The sequence below is a fragment of the Dermacentor andersoni genome, chromosome 3 (genome assembly GCF_023375885.2).
Source record: "Dermacentor andersoni chromosome 3, qqDerAnde1_hic_scaffold, whole genome shotgun sequence".
In the NCBI taxonomy this organism is placed as follows: Eukaryota; Metazoa; Arthropoda; class Arachnida; order Ixodida; family Ixodidae; genus Dermacentor; species Dermacentor andersoni.
In genome coordinates this window covers 19,657,880-19,680,458 of record NC_092816.1, presented here as the reverse complement: position 1 = coordinate 19,680,458, position 22,579 = coordinate 19,657,880, and the positions used below count along the sequence as shown (strand labels likewise).

The 22,579-nt window shown below is 44.9% G+C and overlaps 1 protein-coding gene across 2 annotated transcripts in view; it reads right to left on the bottom strand.

Annotated features, from left to right (window-relative positions):
* The window catches only part of hob (bridge-like lipid transfer protein family member hobbit), a 136,054-nt gene that overhangs the window by 7,280 nt on the left and 106,195 nt on the right, over positions 1 to 22,579 (bottom strand). For both annotated transcript variants that reach the window (XM_055065537.2, XM_050169087.3), the window contains 8 exons: positions 21,393 to 21,649; positions 17,084 to 17,201; positions 16,081 to 16,313; positions 11,033 to 11,129; positions 8,770 to 8,977; positions 7,984 to 8,111; positions 6,507 to 6,719; positions 5,930 to 6,046 (listed from right to left, as the gene is read on the bottom strand). In XM_055065537.2, the coding sequence (XP_054921512.1) occupies positions 5,930 to 6,046; positions 6,507 to 6,719; positions 7,984 to 8,111; positions 8,770 to 8,977; positions 11,033 to 11,129; positions 16,081 to 16,313; positions 17,084 to 17,201; positions 21,393 to 21,649 (1,371 nt within the window). The remainder of the gene's footprint in view (positions 1 to 5,929; positions 6,047 to 6,506; positions 6,720 to 7,983; positions 8,112 to 8,769; positions 8,978 to 11,032; positions 11,130 to 16,080; positions 16,314 to 17,083; positions 17,202 to 21,392; positions 21,650 to 22,579) is intronic.

Genomic DNA, 22,579 nt, shown 5'->3' with positions numbered 1-22,579 from the left:
CATATAGGCTCAATGATGGTAGCCGCGATGTCAACGCAGTCACCTGATAAATAAATGGCAATTCTTTGTGGGCCTTCTGTTCCTACAAGTTGGTGACCCGGACATGATACCACATCACAACTGTATACACCTACCAAGTTTCTTCTCGACGCCATGGAACCGGCCACTGAACAACGTCTCGAAGAAAATGTAACATATTCCGTTGCCACACTCAAACTTCCCGATTTCTGGCCCTCGGACTGTGAACTCTGGCTCGTCCACATCAAGGCGCAGTTTCGCCGTCACCGAGTCGCATCTCAGGTGGCCAAGTACGACAACGTCGCTTAACCTGACCACTGCAGCTTTGGCCTGCGACATTTTGCTAGCTCCTCTGCCTGATGAACAGTACAACACCCTTAAGCGGGAGTTACTACGGCGCACCACCAAATCTGAGTCGAGACAGATTTAACAGCTCCTCTCATCGGAGGAACTTGGTGACAGAAAACTGACTGAGCTGCTTCGCCACATGACAAGCTCTTGGGAACCAGTCCATCATCAGCAGACTTGAAAATCCTTTGGGAGCTCTTCTTCCAGCTTCTGCCGAATCAGGTACACATGATTTTATGTGCCTCGCCTACTAAGACATCTGTCGAGGCCTTAGCAACGATGGCAGACCAGATTATGCATTCTTTCCATCCTATGATATCCGCTGTTGACCGTTGTAGTGCACCTGTGGCGACACAACCCCAGTTACAGCAGCACTTTGACGAATCCGACAGTTCAAGCACGAGCCTTGCTGCACAAGCAGAGGAATTAACCAACCAGTTGGCTGCCTTATGCTTTCGTGTGAATAACCATAAGCAGCAGCATCGCTCGCGTTGACGGTAGCATCGCTGCAGTCATTTTCGCGCCATTTTCGATAACTATTCACTGTTGCTGATGTCCATGGGTCAATCATCGGCGCTGACTTTCTGCGAAAGTTTAACCTCCTCGTCGACTTTCACCACTGCTGCCTTCCTGACTCCTCAACAAACCTGTCCGTACAAGGTATCACCAAGTCTGCACCACCTTTGCGTCTCGTACAAACACACTCAGGTACCAAAACTGTGGTCCACCACCTTGCTGAAATTTCCAAAGCTGTTCGAACCACCCTTGCCAGAACGTCCAATAGTGCACAACGTCACGCACCACATTGTGACTAAAGGATCACCAGTATGTGCCCGACCTTGCCACTTAGCACCACACTGTCTGAAAATTGCAAAGCAAGAATTCAAACACACGCTTGAGTTGGGCTTTGTTCCTCCTTCCGCTAGCCCTTGGTCATCTGCTTTACACATGGTGCCCAAGAAGATGGGTGATTGGCAGCCGTGTGGCGATTACTGTGCCTTAAACAAAGTGACAATTCCCGATAGGTACCCTATACCCCACATCCACGATTTCATCGCATCACTTCATGGTTGCTGCATACTTAGCAAGGTGGACCTAGTAACTGCCTACTACCAGATTTCTGTCAAGTCTTCCGACATTCCTAAAACCGCAATCATTACCCTTTTTGGCATGTTTGAATACGTGCGCATGCCATTCGGCCTCCACAACGCCGCTCAAACATTTCAGCGGTTCGTCGATCAAGTACTCCATGGCCTGACTTGTTGCTTCGTCTATTTAGACGACATTCTTGTATTCAGTCGCTCTGCTGTGGAACACGAATCTGACCTACGTAAGATGTTCGGGCGCCTCCATCAATATGGCCTGGTTGTAAACATCTCCAAGAGTGAGTTTGGCGTTGCTTGTCTCTATTTCCTGGGCCATCGAGTAGATGAGCATGGCATCTAACCCGTCCCATCCCGTGTCCAAGCCATAAAAGATTTTCCATGTCTGTCTTCCAGAAGCAATTATGGGCACTTCTGGGTCTCATCAATTACTATCACCGTTTCATTCCTCGTTTTGCTTCAATTTTGCAGCCTCTGCACATTCTACTCTCTGGCACAACACGAGCCAGCACGCCTATATCATGGACTAATGCTGCCGAATCTGCTTTTACCTCTGCCAAGAACGCCCTTGTTACTACTACTCTACTGGCACACCTACACCCAGAAGCTCCAATGTTCGTTATGGTAGACGCCTCTGACACAGCTGTTGGTGCCATGTTTCAGAAAACAGCTGGTTGGCAAGACATGGCAGCCTATATCTTTCTTTTCAAAGAAGCTGACACCGCAAGAAACCCGCGACGGCACTTTTGGTCACGAATTGCTAGGACTCTACCTCGCAGTCTGCCACTTCCGTCACGACCTCGAAGGGCATCAGTTCTTCATTCTCACCGAACACAAACCACTAACTTATGCTATTGCCTCCAACAGTTCCTTGCACACTCCCTGTGAAATTTGCCAGCTTGCATGTATCTCCGAATTCACTACTGATATTCGGCATATCAGCGGGGCCAATAATCCCATTGCTGATGCTCTGTCACGGATCCATATAAATGCAAGCCAAGTAAATCGTTCCGACACTGACTTTGTCCGCCTCGCTACCACTCAACGCATAGACCATGAACTTGAAACACTCCGGACTGCCAGCGATTCTCTGCGCTTCGAAGATATCTTACTGCCTGGCTGCAACGTCACAGTGATATGCGACATGTCTACGGGTCATCCTTGACCTTACTTTCCACAACCATTTCGGCAGCAAGTTTTTGACACACTACACTCTGTGGGGATGCGCGACTCTCACGCATCCCCTGATATGTTGTTTTCCCGCACGGCTCGCGTGGCCTGGCGCCCGCGGCGGTCGGAGTGGTACAAGCGCGGTGCGAGAGATGGCGCGAGTGTCGTGCCGCTGCGGGGTTACTTGGGTGCGGAAAGACAAGGCGCTCTCGGTTGGATTCGGGACAGCGAGCGGGACGGACGTGCCGCGCGTGCGCCGACCCATGCTTCTGCGAGACCGTCTCGCGTGGCCGCCTTGGAATGCGCCACCGCTCGCGTGACAGTAAGCGCGAACGACCAGGCGTTGGGATCCAGCATGGGGCGAACATATTCGCTCGCTATCCGGTTGCGGTGAGTCGGACTTCTAGATTTGTCGCGCGCCCATCGGCATGTTTTGTGAATAGCAACTGGGCTAGCTGGCATTGATCTATGAAAGGTGCAATAAATGCCCTTGTGATTTTTGCACTAGTGTGTTGTCGTTCCTTTGTCCCAAGAGCACGGGAGGAGAATCCCACAACTCCTTATCGCACCCTGGAGTACGCGCCACACAACGTCTCGTCACTTCCCGCTATCTGTTGCCGTGTATTAATGCTGATATCTGTTGTTGGGCTTGGACATGCATACAGTGCCAGCGCACCAAAGTCAGTCAACACGCTATAAGCACGCCTGGTCGTTTTCCATCACCAGATGTTCATTTCAGCCACGTTCACATCGACATTGTTGATCCACTACCACTGTCCTCGAACCAACGATACATACTCACTTGTATCGACCACTTCACATGCTGGCCTGAAGCAATGCCACTCTTACCACACCATAATGACAGAAAGAGGAAGACAATTTGACTCATCCTTCTTTCAAGCTCTCTCCCGTCTTCTGGGTGTAATGCACATACGAACGACAGAATATCACCCAAGTTCCAATAGCATGATAGAACGCTTTCACCGTCACCTGAAAGCAGCACTTCATGGCATGACTCCATGATTCCATGGACAGAGTGCCTGCCTTTGGTTCTACTAGGTCTTCACACAGCTCTGAAAGCAGATGCACAGTGTTCCTCAGCAGAACTCGTTTTCGGCAAGACACTTCGCATACCCAGTGAGTTCTTCACTTCAGAATCGTCATCTGCAGACCTACAATCTTATGCCGACCACCTTCGCATTACAATGGCCACTGTTATACCACTGCCACTTCGTAACGGCCGGAGAAATGTTTACATGAGCCCATCTTTACTTCATAGCAGTCATGTATTTATCCGTCACGATGCTACTCGTGCTCCTTTACAAGCTCCTTACGATGGTCCCTTGAAAGTCCTCAAGCATGATGTCAAGTTTCTCACACTTCTTGTCAGCGGATGCAAAGTGACAATTTCGATCAACCGCTTAAAGCCAGCACATCTAGGTTCTGGCAGTGCCATCTCCACAACTCAAACCACTCAATGGCAGCGCCTTCATCGCTAGGTGGGGAGCCATGTAGTGGACAGTACTCATAGAGCCCCGCGGTGGAAGAATAAGAGACTGGACTAGTGCCATCAGGCATACAGGCTCAACTATGGTAGCCGCGACATCAACGCAGTCACCTGGTAAATAAATGGCAATTCTTTGTGGGCCTTCTGTTCCTACAGTAGTTTATCCTACTCCAAGCCATGTGCCACGGTAATTCATTAGTACTAAGCTCAACAGTGCAAGCAATGCCACGTATATGTTGCACGAGGTTGAGGGTTCCAATCTCATCCATGGCGGTTGTATTACAATAAGGCATATGTAGTGGATATGCTTGCGTACTGTGTATGAGTGGGTCATTTCATGCATCACCAATGTCATCTGGAGTAGCATGCTAAGCATATAGCCAGGCAAACATCTCTGGCACCCATTAAACAATGCCTCTCGCTTTTATACGTTCATTGTAGAACCCTTGGTTCAAATCGGAGCCCTTCACTACACCGCATCCCTCAAGGTTAACGTGCAGCTCTATAATGTGGAACCCCATCAATTTTTACTTCATTCACAAAATTCTGAGAGGGAAAAAAGAAATGACACCTGCATTTTCCTTATAACATCACGAAGCAGGGAGGAACAAGGTGATAGGCAGCAAAAGATTATGAGATGCCTTTAGTTTGTGACTAGCGAAGTTGCACTGTAACAGAAAATTAGCTTAGTTGCAAGGTAGATCATTAGCAAACATGGATGGCATAAAAGAGGTGGGTGTATACTTATATGCTGTTTGATAAAATGGCTTTGTAATGGCTAGGACTCAATGTGATTTTTATGTTTTAAAGTGGGATTAAATAAAGTATGAAGCGAAGGTGTATAAAGTATGAAGCAAAGGTGTAGAAGCACATGAACATCTTAGCCTCAGTTGAAAATAGAATCTGATGGGCATATTCTTCTGCAGTTCTTGAACTGCTTGGATTTGCCAGACAGAAACGAAATGGCTGCTTCTTATGTTGTACTACGTCAATGCGTGAATCAATTGTAAATTAAATGCTATCCTTTCGGTAATTTCCAAATTGTAATTCAAATAATCCCTGTCATGCAGGAGGCAACCAAGGCAAATTTTTTCACATTTAGTTCTTCATTGCTGAACGGATACACCAAGTCTATAAGCATGCATGCTGACTGATGTTGAAAAGCCATAGGAAATGCCACTTGGGAGGGCTTTACATTAACGAACACCTGGGGTAATTAAAATGGTCCACTTTTATAAAGAACATCCAGTTAGTACTTGGCCACCAATTCAGCTGAATTATAGCATGAAGGCATGATGCACACCATTTTTTATTAGATATTGGTGTAATGCACCCTGTCAGCCATGTTTTTCTCTAAATAAGTATAAGTGTTTCAGCTTATTGCCTTTATTACCAGCTAGGTAAAAATAGCATTTACCTGAGCTTACGGAAAACACTTACACGGACATCAGGAATGCAGATGCACATGTCTTCTTCCCTGCTGTCCATGTCACTGTTTCTGCCGGAAACCTTTTCTTGCTTACCAGCTAGATGTTCTCTTAACGGTGGACTATATTGTATGCGCACAATTTTGCATTCTGCCCCAATCAGAATGCAGCAACAGCAGCTTGGAACTAAACAGACAATCTCATGCTTACCAGTACAAATGTCAGGCCACTGCGATGGGTAGACATGCACATAGGTGCATGTCTACCCATCACCATAGGTGTTACCATAGACCATAGGTGCCACCTGCAGTGTCATCAAAATACCTGCAAGTTGTGACCACAGTTTGCATACTAACCAGTAGCTTGGCACCCAGTAGCAATCGTGCTTTGTCCTCTTCCTGTGGCTGGCTGGTATCGTCGAGTGTGCTGCCCTGTGCCTGATGGCTCTTGATCTGTAGCTTTTGCTTAATGGCCTGTGAGATACAAAGGTTGGAATAGCATTTTAAAGCAGCACATGAAACGTGAGCCTGAAAGTAGAGGGAAAACAAATAGCCTTGGGCTGCCTTCATGCTGCTGCGCACTTCTCTAAAGCCTACTGCACAGTAATGAGTAATAGTCAGCCAGCAGTTGCAAATTGCACAACTGATGTAGTTCACTACCAACAAGGTACAAACACACTATTGTAACTGAACTTGTACTACACAGTGATGCCTTAGTGGCGTAGAAATGCGCTAGGTGCTCCACAAAAGTACTATTAACATTTCAGGTGTAAGTAGTTTGGAATTTAAAGCCAGGCTTTTTTTTTTTTTTGCCAACATATTTACAGATAATGAAAAAATCTTGTAGTTGCAATCTGTTCCACCTCCTTTACACGTCTGGTGGTCCACTTAGCACTTTGTTTGGCAATTCAAACTTGCCAACTATCTCACTCACCTGTGAGAGAAGCACCTTGCGTGCAGTGTTCTTGACCACCATGAGTAAGTCCAGCCAAGTGCAAGTGCGATTGTGCAACTCCAGTGTGGGAAGTACCAGTGAGCAGTCATGTAGGTCTTCCAAGTTTTTCTCTTTCTCACCCTTGTAGCTCAAGCGTAGTGGCACTTCAGGAACCTTCACGTACACAAATGTCTGGTTCTTCTCAGCACGCTCCTGCATACAGGGAAATACCACGCTTGATGCCCTTTATAGAGGCCCACTCCTAAAGCCAACTAGATCAAGTTTTACATTTAGCTCCTGTTCCACATTTTATGGCAGTAATATTTTTGCCCATACAGAAGTGACAAAAATTTTCATGCCTAAGCAAATCTAGCAAGCTAGCAGTGAGGTGTTGAGAGAGTCTGGAATACATTTGTGTACGATGTCCTGGTATAAGGAAAAAATATTAAGACAGTCAAAGGGACCTTGGTGCATTGCCAAAGCAGCACTTTACTTTTATGGTTTGTGGTTACATTTGCTGGTGCCATCTGTTTGTTTTGAAGTCATTAATGACACGCACATGTTTCCCTGCAAACAATCTCTTTTTTTTCTTTCTTGAGCAAGTAATCGTTAAATCGCCGCATGACTCAACATTTATTTTGAGTCTGAAAATATGGTTCAGAAGGAATGCTTTTAAATTACTTTGTTTGCAGGTTTCAGTTACCCCCTTTAGTGTGAAATCTTAGTTGGAAGAATTTTGCAAAAGCTTGTACGTATATCGAAGCAATAAGAAAGTGTAATTGCAGGTGCAAATTTTACTTTGAAAAGGTATGTGTTTAAATTAGCTTTGAATTTTTACTCAGACCACATGCAAGCGCTTTCATACACCTAAGAAGCATGAGACTTCAATGGAGAGGTACAAACAAGTTAGCCAGAGCACACCCGCTGTGGTTGCTCAGTGGCTATGGTGTTGGGCTGCTGAGCATGAGGTCGCGGGATCGAATCCCGGCCTCGGTGGCCACATTTTGATGGGGCGAAATGCGAAAACACCCGTGTACTTAGATTCAGGTGCACGTTAAAGAACCCCAGGTGGTCGAAATTTCCAGAGACCTCCACTACAGCGTACCTCATAATCAGAAAGTGGTTTTGGCACGTAAAACCATATAATTCAATTTAATTTTTAGCCAGATTAACTAGCAAGATAAATTTAACTTGCTGCCCTTACAGATGTTTATCCTATAGTTACATAAATTTTCTGGTACTTTGAGAAATGTCAAGAACAACGTGTTGGCAATGCGAGCTGCACTTTTGCAATAGCCTGGCCTTTGTAGGCTTCATGATGTATGTGTGGTACACAGTCAGAAAATGCTGCATGTAATCTCTTTTGTGCTTTGTATTAGTCTTAAAGCTTGTGCAATTTGGAACAGCAAGTAGCTAGGCAAAACATAGAAAATAGCAAGACTGGCGTCTCCAAAAAATTTGCGCTTGTCTCTCATACCTTCATTTTCTCAACATCGTCTCGGCTGGAGGATGCCAGACTAGGCTGTGACTTGCGGCCTCTCCTTGTGTGGCTTGGTGGAGGAGGTGCAGGCTTTGGCTCCTCATCAAGGTGGTCTTCAGATTTATCTGAAAAGGTGTTGCGAGGCGTGCTAGGACTAGAGGCTCATATAACTCCTTCATGATACAAGGCATGAAACACAAATGTTAACAAATGTCAGGCTTTTGAGTGAACACGCAAGTGACAACTGAACGAATGTGAACAGCAGACATTGTTTTTGCGCAGCCTAGCGAAAAGCAAAGGGCACAATGATGTGTGACCAGCTGTGATTTGTCCCAAGCTGTTTTCGTGACACATCCTAGTTAGTTGTACGTCATTATGTCTTTGTCTTTCTGTTAGGCTGTGCAAAAACAACGTGCTCCACTGTTCACATTTCAATTAGTTAGTATAGTACATGAACAGGAACCCTTGGAGCTGCTCGAAAAAATGTTCTGGTCGGAGCTTGTGCCAGTATCAGCACCACCCATGAGAACATGTATGGAGCAGCTCCAGGCACTCATAGTAGAATATAAAGTTGAACGAATTGGTAGGCCTCCATGGTCACAACATGCAAGATCTAAGTGCTACTCTTAAGACTGGAAAGCTCCACTAGTTTCCACAACAAATCTCCTTATGAGTAGATGCTCTTTCAACTCGCCTATGATGTGTGAAATGGCTGATGAAGTGCACTTAAAGCTCACGCATGTGCAGCTGCACCAAGATACATGCCTGGGTAAAAGCGTATACCTGCTGTGGCACGTGACGAGAAGAAAAAGCGCAGCATGCGGTGTGTGAAGGCATGGGTCAGCCCAATGGTAATGGGCACCAGGTTGACTTCAAGGTGCTCCTTGACCGAAATGCCCCCAACCGGTGCCCGCACTCGGCAGAAGATGCGCAGGGCTCGCTGACGTTCTAGCGGCACATGTGGTTGAAGTTCTGTTGGCTGCAGAACCTCCTGCGCATTGCAGAGATGAGGGAAATGTCGCATCGCAATGATGGTGGCACTTTGTGAAAGCGTCTCTCTGGCTTCTGAATTTAACCTTCATTGACGTTTCTGTTCAAGTTGCTAAGCATAAGACCTGTGAAAAGTTGGAAAGGAATCGAAGGTCTTTATCACAGAATGGGTTCACACTGAGCCAATTGGTAAGCTTGCTGCCAACAAGTCTTTGGAAAAATTAGCATAACAGAAGCATAGAGCCACAACAGCACAGTCACCCAACTAAGTGCTTATGCTCCAGCATTTCCTTGCAAATGCTCGCACGAAGGTGTTAGCAGAACGTAACAGTACCAGCAACACAGTTTTATATAATAATAATAGATGAAAATTTGGCACTAGTGTATGTCCACACTGCCACCACAGCCCATCATCCAGCATGGGAAAGAGTTCACTCTTTTTGACTTCCTTGGTTTCTTATATAAATCTAATCTGTCATTGGTAGATTCATTGTATAACAATGATTAGCTTCATTCAGTCTCTAATTTCTGCCATCGTAATGTTTTCATAACGTTACAGTTAACAAAACAACAATAGGATTATGAGATACGCCATAGTGGGGGACTCCGGAAATTTTTATGACCTGGGGACCTTTAACGTGTGCCCAATGGACGGCACCAAGCATTTCTCCATGTTTTCATAACATTAAAAATAAGAACTGTCTAAATGATAAAAATTATTACCCACGGAGAATGTTACTGCACAAATGTCATCTATATCCAGCAAGATGCATATACAAAAGTTTAATTTATGAATTGTAAATTACATAATATATAGCAAATTCATTGTGAATTTAAAACATTTAACTACTTAAAAGAAATGTGTCGCCAGGGTGCAACACAGCTTAACTACAAGGAAGAATAAAAGAAACCCCACTGCGCTTTATCAATGAATTCAAACCAAATCGTGGAAAAATCCATGTGTCCATTGTCCTCACAGTGGTTAAAGTCTGCAGTGTCTGATTTTCTCTAATAATCTTAGTAGTCAAGCCTTGTTATAACAAAATCGCATCTGTGACAAAAATACCTTCATTATATGCTATATTCATTACAAGCATATATTTGTTACATACTCATATGAGCAATAAAAATTTCAAGATCTACTGTCATATGCAATAATATGTATTTCCATGTTCATTATATCAAGATTTGGCTGAATGAATCGCTTTGGCACCAGGAAGCCATTTTTGATGGCACTACTGCTCTTTCATCAGGCTGAGCATAGCAGAGAAGGTAATGTTCAGATTAGCTTATCTTAGAGAAATGGCCCTACTTTCTTTTTCTTTAAATTGAGAATAGGGAAGCAAACTTTTTTTTTTTTATTTCATGATTGCTACTCACTAGCAGGAGAAATGCTAGTGGAAAGCATCAAAACACAACAAGAACTCATAACTTAACAGTCAAGCATGGAACTGAGCAAAATAATGATGGCTGAATAAACGTACACTCGCCAACTGAAAAAATTCAAAACACAGATTGACGTTTCGGCGCCCAATACGGGTGCCTTGTTCACAATGAACGAATGCATGATGGTCTTTATTATATATGCGTCAGAAGACGTAATGCGCTTGGGTACAACTTGGGGAGGGGTGCCCGTGTGCGGTTTATCATGTTCGTAGTAGATTGTATGCAGAATGATTCAAGGAGCAATCGGGATGATAATTTTTTCTCTCTTTCGATGATAGAAGCTGAATGCCAGTTAATACTGTGTCCAGTCTTTTCGTGATGCTCTCCCAGGGCGCTAGAAACCGTGTGTCTTTTGGCTACATCATTGCGGTGCTGCTGTAGCCTTCTTTTAAAGTTCCCCGTCTCGCCTACGTAGCACGCCTGGCAGTCCTGGACGTTTACACATGCTACACTTGATTATTTTTATTAACTAAGCCCCTTGTAAACTGATTCCTTTTTCAACCTCTGTAGTTCTGAACAAACAGAGAGCAAGCAATAAGAATTAACTGACCCATGAGGGGGAAAAAGACGTATTAATCAAATGACAACTGTATGTCTCATGTCATCTCACCTTGTAAACTTGGTTTGGCAGTAAATTCGTCACTTTAACGTTGCCCAGTTCCAGGAGGTGCTCAACAGAGTCATTGGACTTGGTCACGCGTGAGTAACTGGCCAGGTACCACAACAAAAATTGTGAGGACCAAGTTAGGATTTCACTTTCACAACGGCAAATATGAGGTAAAAAGCAATGCAAAAGAAAACAAATGCATATTTCATACACACTTTGGAAGGTTAGAAATAACTACAGCAGAAAATTAAGTTATTAGAATGTCACATGGATGCTGCTGTGTTGCAATGCTAAATAAAACATATACAGTAAAGAATTGTAACTTAAAAAGTTTGGCAATTGTGGCATACGGTAACATACACAGTTACCGAAGGTGTACACAGTAAATGCTTTTAAATATAAAAATATTGACTCGCAGCTCTTGTCTTCGGTGCTTGCTTTCTACAAGAATAAAGTGCCTATAAAAACTGCAGTGCTTCTGTCAAGGTTTTCTCAACTCACACCAAGTGGTACCCTTACTCAAGAGCAATTAGGAAAAGGATGGATAGGTGGTCTAGTTGGTAATGCATTAAAATAAAAACTTGCTAAAAACTCACAGGGTGTAGAAAAAGAGTGCGTATGATGTGTTTCTTTTTCAACGTCCTGTGTGTCTTTAGCGCTCTAAGTTTTTATTATAAAGCAATTAGGAGCTATGCACATCTTCAGCCTGTGCTGTCATAAAGCATAGACATGGCTCTAATGCTTGCTTGCTTACATTTTTATAGAAACCTAGATACCCATTGCACACCAAGCATTAATGGAAAAACAGTGGCTGCATAACGGCTAATCAAAAGCTTATCTTTTTTAATAACAGATTAGTGCAAAGTGCACTAAGGATGCTGTCAGAAACAAATTACATTAATTCAGGAAGAAATTACACAAGCTCTTTATGATGACTTGCAATAGGTAGCATAAGCTATTGCATTTACGGACAAACAAGGTAAGAATTTTTTCTGAGGCATAGTACCAGAAAGCAGGCCACGAAGATGCTGAAGGATCTAGGAGGAAGACAATGAGATGAACAGAGTAGTTGCAGAGGGTTTTGACTTCCAAGTAATTGCACATAACATGAATAAATGTGCTCTTGAGGTTAGCTGGAGATCACAATCCCTCTTATGGAATGAAATACAGCTTGTATCACTTTTATCACAACCGTTTGTAGTCCAGGATAAAATATAATGTGTAGAGAAGGATTGGAACGATATAGTAGGTCGCCTTCTCCAGTGCTTTCTAGTGGGTCATCCTCTTCAGCGCTTTTTGCTTGTGAATGCCACTCGTGCTGAGAGTGCGTGCCTTGTGCTAACTGTTGGTCCAAAATGCCAGTGATTAATAAACGCCTTTGCAAGTGGTAGAGGTTGCTTTGGCCTACAACATCAACCCTGGAACTTCCATCCAATACCTTACGCTCAACTATGCCTGAAGACACGTCCCAGCAAACACCTCCTACTCCATCCCAGCAAGTGCCCCTTCTCAGTTGCTCAGACGACCTTCCAACAGTCCACGGGCATCCCCTGTCGTCCTAGTTATGAAGAAAGATGGTTCTGTGCGGTTTTGTGTGGACTACCACCGCCTGAACAAGATCACTCGCAACGACGTCTACCCTCTCTCGCGCATATACGGCGCAATTGACAGTCTACAAGGCGCAGAATTCTTTTCATCTCTAGATTTGCGCTCAGGGTATTGGCGAGTACCCATGGCAGATGTCGATCGGCCGAAGACAGCTTTTGTCACACCCGACGGCTTATACGAATGCATAACATAATGCCTTTTGGACTTTGTAATGTGTCCACAATGTTTGAGCGCATGATGGACATAGTTCTGCGCAGCTTGAAGTGGCACATGTGCTTGTGCTATCTTGACAAAGTTGTTGTTTTTGCTCCTGACTTCCCCACACACCTTCAACAGCTCCGGTCAGCTTTAATATGTTTAACAAATGCAGTGCTACAGCTAAACCTAGAGAAGTGCCGATTTGCTGTTCGGCAGCTGAGAATTCTAGATTACGTTGTCTCCAAGGATGGAATTCTCCCTGATCCAGCCAAACTTCGGGCCGTTGCCGAATTCCCTAACCCTACATCTGTGGAAGACTTAGACCTGCGCAGTTTTGTATGTCTGTGTTCCTACTTTAGATGCTTCATCCAAAACTTCACCACCATCATATCACCCCTGACGAAGCTCCTTGGAAGCAGTGGGCCCCTGACTTCGTGGTCGTCAGAGTGCGGCGAGGCATTCGCAATCCTGCGCTGTTTGCCGACGTCACCTCCAATTTTGCACCACTACGACCCGACGGCCCCTACAAAGGTGCACACCGATGCTAGCGGTGTTAGCCTCGGTGCAGTCCTTGTGCAGCGCAAACATGGTTTTTCTGAATACGTTGTGGCTTATGCAAGTCGCACGCTTACGAAAGCTGAAAGTAACTACATCGCGACGGAAAAAGAATGTTTGACCGTCATCTGAGCTCTTAATAAGTTCTGGCCATACTTGTACGGCTGCCCATTTGATGTCAAGGGCCACTACGCACTTTGTTAGCTGTCATCACTGAAGGACCCTTCAGGCCGCCTTGCCTGTGGGGCACTTAGCCTACAGGAGTACGATATTCGCGTACTCTACCGCAATGGCCGCCAGCACTTTGACACCGACCCCTCTCGTGCCCTCCCTTGCACGATGACAATGCCCGCTGCTCTGTATCCCAGCTTGCCATTTGTTCCATCTGTCTTCACACCATCACTTCTGAATAGTGCAAGGACCACTAGATAACCTCGCTGATAGATTTATATTCTGATCCATCGGCACAACCAACCACTTGCGTGTTAAGTCGTCAAGCCCACCTTTTCGCCATTCGCGACAGCCTACTCCACCAATGCAATTACACCACCGATGGCTGCCAGTGGTTGCTAGTAGTACCCCGCAGTCTGTGTTCTGAAATATGCATGTCATTCCACTCTTACTCACAGTGTGCAAACTCAGGACTATTAAAAACATACCAGTGCATTCGAAAACAGTACTACTGGCGTGGGATGTACAGCTACGTCCAGAAGTTCGCTTGCTCGTGCCCTGATTATCAGTGCTGGAAAACTTGACAGTGCTTCTCACCAGCCGGTCTGCAACTGTTATCTTGTCCTACCTGGCCTTTCAGGTGCATTGGCATTGATTTGTATGGGCCACTTCCCCCGACATCTACTGGTAGTTGCTGGGCCATCGTGGCTGCTGACCACCTCACGTGATATGCTGAAACTGCAGCTCTCCCAGCAGCTACAGCGTGTGATGTTGCCTCCTTCCTGCTTCGCCGATTCATACTCCGTCATGGTCCACCACAGGAGTTGCTCAGTGATCGCGGACGTGTCTTTTTGTAAGAAGTCGTCGAAGCCATCCTCGAAGAGTGCCACGTTGTGCACTACACAACTACTGCTTACCATCTGCAGACCAATGGCCTTACAGAATGTTTTAACCGTACGCTTGGCGACATGCTCACAATGCACGTAGGCTCCGACCACACAAATTGGGATGCTATTCTGCCCTTCACAACCTACGCCTACAATACTGCCACTCAGCACACCACTGGTTGTTTACCCTTTTTTCTGTTGTACGGCCGGCACCCATAGCACACAATCAACACAATCCTTCCGTACAAGCCGGATGCATCTGAGTGTGCACCTATTTTGGCCATGGCCAGACATGCCGAAGAGTGTCACGATCTTGCGCAGGCCTTTGCTTCAAATGACCAAGAGCACCAGAAGAGTGTTCGCAGTGACACCACTTCTGCGCCCATGTTCCTCCTCGGAGCACTTGTGTGGCTCTCAGTCCCCTCCAATGCGCCTGGGCTCTACCCAAGTATGAAGGCCCCTACTGTGTCGTCGAACGCCCATCTCCGGTCAACTACGAGATCAAGCCCGTTGAACCGTCTTCAGACATGCACTGTCGTGGACGAGACATTGTCAACATTGACCGCCTCAAAACCTACTATGACCCACTCATAGTGACAAGCTGTTAGGTTGCTGCGTGGCTCCCTTTCTGTTCCCGGGGGTAATTGTAGAGAAGGATTGGAACAATATAATGGGTCATCCTCTCCAGGGCTTTCTAGTGGGTCGTCCTCTTCAGTGTTTTTTGCTCGTGAATGCCGCTCGTGCTGAGAGTCCGTGCCCTGCGCTAACAGTCGGTCCCAAATGCCGTCGACTAACAAACACCTTTGCAAATATGATGTTTTCTGGCTACTGCTTACCCTTCCACAGAAGTCAATACATGTATATGCACGTTGTTTATAGTGTAGCCGTGCAAGATGAAACACTGGTTATAACGCGGCTGTCAGAATATCTCACAGACAAGCAGAGAAAGCAGATGCGTCCTTCCATAGCAGCGGAGGAGAAGGACACATGAAGAAGACAAACAAGGAGCGGAACAAAAGAGAGAAAGGAAAAAAAGAACGAGAAACACTGTGCTTGCCATGGTAGCAGCGCACTGCACATAAGTCACAAGGTATAGGGCACTCTATGAAAGCATAGCAGAAGCTGTGCAAGCACAGCTCCTGCTACGAGAAGTTGTAGGCCACGTGAACTGCCCAACAGAGGAGGGGATGCTCTGCCTCATCCGCTTATCAGCAGCGTCATCCCTGAACCAAGTTCCTCACCAAACATGCGTGCAGTGTCTCTGTTTGCCTTTTAAGTTCATGCGTGGAAAGTAAATACTTTTCTATTCTGCATCTTTTTCTGTGTTACTTGGTCCACTTCATGTGAAAACCGTCTGCAAAGGCCGGTTCTTGGGCATTAACCTTTCAACATTTGCAAATTTAAAAGGATTCAAATATTCTGGTCGCATGCATCGATTATCAGATACATGCAGTTGCTTAGTCTACATGTTTTTGACGTGTTTGCAGACTTTAACAATTGTTGTTTTGATTATAGCGCAGTATCACTTATCATGCGCATACATATTCACGACTTTGGTGACTTATAAGCGGTCAACATTGTAAGCAGCTCATTGTATGCAATTTTTCTAGGAAAAGGTGAAAGCATACTCACAGAAAGTTTGAGAGTACGAGATCAGCAATTCCAAGTTGTCCATCAACATCAGTAAGACGCCATCGAGCATGCTTGAAACAGACCTCGGCACGCCGCACCACTGTGACTTCCTGTCCAGGAGCGGCTGCCCGCTGCCGGCTTTTTAGTGCTGCCACCTGTGTCTCCCGGTAACAGCTCAGCATGAGTGCCAATTCCTCGCTCGATGAGTTCAGCTGCTCTTTGCACAGTCGTATCTGTACAATGAAGAAAGTGATTCAGTGCACTTTCTCAAAAGGAGTGCCGCTGTGTAACTCAGTAAATGCACGTGTGTATCAAAGACAACTTCAATTACTAGTCATGCCACTTGTGTTAACATATTTTAGCACTGTCACAATGAAACAATGACACTAAACTAACTACGATATCTTCCATAAAGCAGCCTACTGGGTGTGTTAGCACTTGAAAATGAACACAAAGTAGTAGTATTATGTGTCATTTGGACAGTCAAACTGGTAGACTCAAAAGCCACAGTTTCAGTGTTTCGTAGCAAGATTTCCTGCCAATGCTCTGTCAAACTATGTAATGAAATTTTCTATCACTGGCATACTGTGGTGAATTATGAAAGAAAAAATTCTGCTAAAGGTAGTCTACTGTTTTCTTTAACAACGCAAAACTGCATTGGAACTAAAGTTCATGGGCTGTTTGTTCACTTTTTACAATCATTTCTCTTCCTCTCTTTCTCCTCACATCTTGTGCGTTTGGAGACTTCTTACCAGAACAATAGGCAAGAAGATTATATATTACACTGTACTCGTATGTTATTGCTGTCCTTTTGTCAATATTGTGACCGTAGTCATTGTCGTATTTTGAATTCCACTGTTGATCCCTACTGTTCCCATTGCATTCCCCACCTTTATTCAATGCGCTACTGAGCTTAAGAACAGTAGTTTCCAAAGCTACTGTTCTTAATTCTTCTTGGGGACACAATGCAAATTCAAAATTTCAAACTTCTATCAACACCAACCTCATCCTCTAAATGTGCCAGTTCAGTTGCTAGGTTGGTGCTGCCTGGGTCCTCGTTAAGGCTCCTCTGGACTTGATAGGCTTCCCTCTCCAGTTGCTTATGCATAGATAGCAGGGATCTGAAATAATGAAATGAAAAACACCGTGACAAAGTTCTAACAGCAGTCTCAGACCAGATGTGCACCTATTTGCCTTCTCCCCTAGTGCGTGCATCTCCTCCGTTACCCTTGCCTTGGCTCTGCATAGCTGCACATTTGCAGGCCACACGCCATATCTTGGAGGTGATTTGCGGCAAGTGCAAAGGCAGAGCAGAGATGGCTGGTTGATGCACATTGTGTTCCCAAGCGTCTAGTGGTGGTGCTCGCATAGTCTCAAGTTCCCAATACATGGTGTGAAGCATTCACTCACATTGTGACAGCTAGTGTTCGTGGTCATCGAGTGAGGTCTGTTTATGTATGCCTGAGCACACGTGACAACAACAAAACTACGAACTTTACTTCGTAGTTCATATAGTTGTCTCATTGCTATCGGCATGAATGCTATGCCTTTAACTACAATATTTTTTTTTCAGGACAAATATTCGTATCTTTTTGAACTTTTGATGATGATGACGATGATTTACTGGCATCCCCTTTGAAGCGAGCCAGTGACAGATAGTCACCTAGCTTGCTTGAGTTAATCAGGTACTATGCTATACATGCTTTTCATTCTAGCATTTTTGTATACATCTCATTAATATTTTTTTCTCTTGCTCAAAACTTCTTTATCTACCTTGTACCACCACCCATGCCTGTAACGGATCCGGTTGTATCAATCTCTTCCCTGCCTTTTTTCCACCAATACTCTAAATGTCTCTTACTCAACCACTGATTGGTTGATGCTTCTGTCCACTTTAAATCCAAGTGCTTCTGGGAGGTGTACGTTACCTATGATTCTCGCTGGGTGAATCCGCTCGCATTCCATTAGGATGTGCCGAGTGGTCTCCGGATTTTTGCTGCAGCATACACATGCCTCATCTTGTTGCGAGTATATTGCTCCGGTATGTTCTTGTCCTTAGGCAACCAGCTCGAACCTCAAAGAGAAAGGCACTTCCTTTCGTGTTATCATATGGATTTTCCCTTCTAATTTATTTCTTCTCATTCTTGTGAATCGCCATGGTCTTTTTTGTTTCCATTCTTTGTATTCAAGTCATTGTATCTGTTTTTCTCACTTTCTTTTTGACGACTTCTGGTTGTCTATCTATACTTTCAATTCCCCTGTGCTTGATTGCCAACTTGCTTGACCACTTCCTCCATTATGTGTCCATGCTTTTCAGGTGCAGATACCTGTGCACTTGAGCCACACATTTATTTGGTCAATGTTCCCGAGTCTTTCTGCAAAAATCATTTTGCTCTGCGCTTTTCTGACTTTAAACGAGGCCCAACCCCTGTCTCTCCGCACTGCCTCAGCCTCATTTGTGGTTTTGCCATGGGCTCCGAAAGCCAACCGGCTTATCGATCTTTGGTTAACTTCCAAGCCCGACAAGATATAAGATTTAAGCATAGAATGGCATTTGTGAACGTTAGCGCTGGCACCATTACTCCTTTCGAGATACCACGCACCACCTCATATTTCTTATGGCCCCAAAGTGCTCTATGTTTCGTTATTGCTGCATTCTACTTCTTGATTTTCAAGTTATCCTGGTGGGTGGGTGCTTCAGTAAGGTTCTCCTTCGTTTACGTATATGCCGGGGTATTTATATTGTTTAGCTATGGGTATTACTTGCTGTTGAATTGACACTGTATAATTACTCATCTCTTCATTAAAGATCATAATTCCTGATTTCTCTGTGCTAAACTTAAAGCCTAGATTTGTCAACCGCATTGCCACACATTCGCGTGTGTCTGTAAATCTCTTGCATTGTCCAATAGTAGCGCGATGTCGTCCACATACATCAGTCCAGAGACCTTCTATTGCAGCATTAGTCCATTACACATGTATGATAAATCAAACTCTAATTCGCTGTTTTCCAGTCGTCTTTCTGTGCCCTTAACATAAAGCGTGAACAACAACAGAGACAGAGGACATCCTTGATTCAGTCCTTCATGAATTTCCACCAATTCGTTACATTTTTTGGCCTTCCCATTCAATTTGTACGTACAGTGCAGTCCACTTATAACGATATCGAGAAAGACGAAAGATATGATCGTTATAACCGATGATCGCTATATCTGGACTGCAGTTATTAAAAAAAAAATTAAAAAATAAACGCGAAACATACCTTTGCAGCTTCAAATTCGCTACTTGCTCTAAAGAATAGATGATGTAGAAAGTAGGCCGTGAAAAACAAACTTTATTTCTAGCGCCAATGACCGTGTCAAGGGTTAGGCGCGCCGAAATAGTCCGAAATCTGCACTTGCTTTTGCGACAGCTTCAGCTTCACAACCGCAGTGTGCATGGATTCCAGCTGCTGCGCGAACACTGGCGGCAATCCTTTAGCATGCATAAAATCAATTAAGGAGTCGATCGACGACAGTGCACTTTGCGTGGACATCGTGGTCAGGGTCAAGGAGCCACTGTCAATCTCGTTGTCACTGTCGCTGCTGCCGTCGCCACCGTCGCACAACTTTGCCATCTGTCAAGACAGCACATCTTCGGCAATCGCCTCGTCGGTGACCTCATCGCAGAACGAGGCAGCACTGTCTGCAGTCAAAAACTCCTCCTTCGACGCACCACCTGTGTCACCAGTAGGAACGCACTCCCAGAGCTCGGTTATGTCAGCGGCTTCCACCGTGCTGGTCTCAGTGGGTTGGGGAAGTTCATCCTTACGCACAAAGCCCGCCTTTTTGAAGCAATTGGTGATGAACCACTGGTAAAGTGCCTCTTCAACATCGGCGTACAAAGGGTCTCTAACCCTTTTCCACTGATCGGCATGGCCGCTGATAGCTCCTGCCTTCACAATCGCGGTGCTCCCGGTTTTCTAGATGGTTGATATCGTTAACTGGGCGAGCTCATACTTCTTCACAAGGGCGCTCACCTTAAAGCCGCATCGAGAGTCCTGCAAGATATCCATCTTCGTGTCAGACGACACAGCTTTGCGCTTTGTTGGCGCCATCTTCGAACTGGGTTGAACCGTTGGTTGCACGCTGCTTCGGTGGCGTCAGCCTGCTATCGCGAGAGAGAGAGATGCGGGATGGATGCCACCGCGCCGCTTTGCTTGTCGCTTTTTTTTTCTTTCTCTCTCTTTCGGAGTGACTGTGGCCGACGCACATGAAGCAGCTAGCGCCATCTTGTGGCGCGCTGCGCCTACTCAGCTATTCTCCGGTGCACGGGCGAGGTGGGACGCACTACGCGGTAATGGCGGCAGATACGAACTTGCGGAGGTAAACATCGCCTCGTCTCGACATCGTTTGTTTCAGGGAACTAAGGAACGCAAATATTTACGATTATTTGGCACGGAAAACGCCGTCCAAATGGCAAAATTTTGATCGTTATATCTGATATGCGGTGAATAACCTATCGTTATGTTTATTTTTCCCCATACACCTAATGCACAATATGACACTCTCATGTCGATCCATCGTTATAACCGATATATTGTTATATGTGGTATCGTTATAAGTGGACTGCACTGTAGTTGTTTCCATATCTACTTCAGCAGCTCCCCAAAATTATAATCCACGCATTTGTGCTTGAAAATATCCATCTACATATGCTAGCTACTGAAATCTCTATGCACTCAGTTAGTACAAACATATTATCCTCTAAGCATCTGCCTGCTCTGAACCCCATTCTGTAGTTCCTCCAGTACATTATTTTTCTCCACCTACTTCGACAGCTCTAATTTCAGGGCTTGCATTGCCATTCTATATATCGCAGACGTTACTGTAACTGGCTTGTTCTTTAACTTGTGGCCGCCAGCTGATGACAGCTGCAGGCAGTAAGCATGGTCAGTCTTGGTGTCTAAGATTTACAGTGCTGCGTGACACAACACATGCGAATCTCGGATGCCATGAGCCACACCGATGCAATACCCTGCACGCACTGGCGCTCATAACCCTGTCATACTGGCCCAACCTTCTGATTTGTTTATAAGTGCTTACCAACAAGATGCTATCATTTTTACTGCTGAAACATTAAAACATTGAATTAACAAAATTTGCGATTTAATGAAGTTTTTTTGCTGCAAGTATGACTTTGTTATATTGTGGTTTGCCTCTATTAATGTGAAGAGCATTGTTTAATATTTAACCGTTGTTTGTTTGTTTGTATACATAGCACTGTCGACCTGCAGGTAGTATTGAAAATAAAAAAAATATTCAGAAGCCTACCGAACTTGGTCCTGCAGTTGCAAGATAGGTGTGCGGTGATCCTCGCCCGCGGATAGCTGCAGGCGGAAGCGCATACGTTGCAGCCGCTCATTGGCCTCCCTTCTTCGTGGTTCCACATAAAGAAGCAGATTGTTCACCAAGTCCAATACCATGGCATACTGCAGGGGGTTGCTGCACACTTCCAAGTCATGGTGCGTCAATGTGAATGAGTCCACTGCCTGCTCCCGGCCCCAAGGCTCCTCGTCTTCTTCATCTGGCTGTGTATGAAAGGCGAATATGTGCACAAATTTGAGTTCTGACTTGTGAAGTTTAAATACCTAAATGTAAGGTTATGACAGAAGCTACAGCAAAGACAACAGAGATGGGCCAGGAAACAGAGACAGAGAAAGTGGTGCCTTCAGATTGGGAGGATCTAGTGCTGCATAGCAAGAATGAAGAGCCCTGGTTGCATCATGTGGCATGCAATAAGAGGAAGAACAGTATAGTCCTGCTGGCTTGAGCTTCAGGTCCACGACTGCACCCCATTGAGTGCCAACATGCAGAAGTCATGACCTCAAAGCCTCCCCCACACACTGAATTCCCCACACAATGAATTGATTTTTTTTTCCTGGTAGAACAAACATACAAACATAAAGCTATGACAACCACAGTCAACAATGTTTATTAAGTCGGGAGTGCATCATTCAGATAATGCGATTAAAATGAGTGATTTAAGCAATATACAGCTGACTGCTGTTAATGCGACCCTGACGGGACTGACGAAACTGATCGAATTATCCGGCAGATCGAATTAAACAAGATGGAGAAAAAAACAACGAAACACACTGGTGATTCGTTTGGTAGTATTTTCCCGATCCTAACATGCCCCCAAACCAAACGCGTGTCTGCCTTCTATGCGTTCAAAGTAGAAAACTAATGTAGAAATGACATTAAAGCTTCTAAACAAAGCAGAAATCTAACTCGCACCCTACTCTCCAGCAAGAAAAATAGGCAAGGGTATAATATGTGTTGCACAATGATGGCCAGTTTTCTAAAGTCAGCTTCGCCGCAATGCTTCCTTGTGTGGTAAAGCAAACAAGCTCCGCGAAGGCCGTTTTGGTACTGTGTACGATTGCACAAATTTCCTAGAAAAAAAAAAGTGCATGTTAGAATCATGTAAATAATGTAATCAGATATTGTGGGTTACG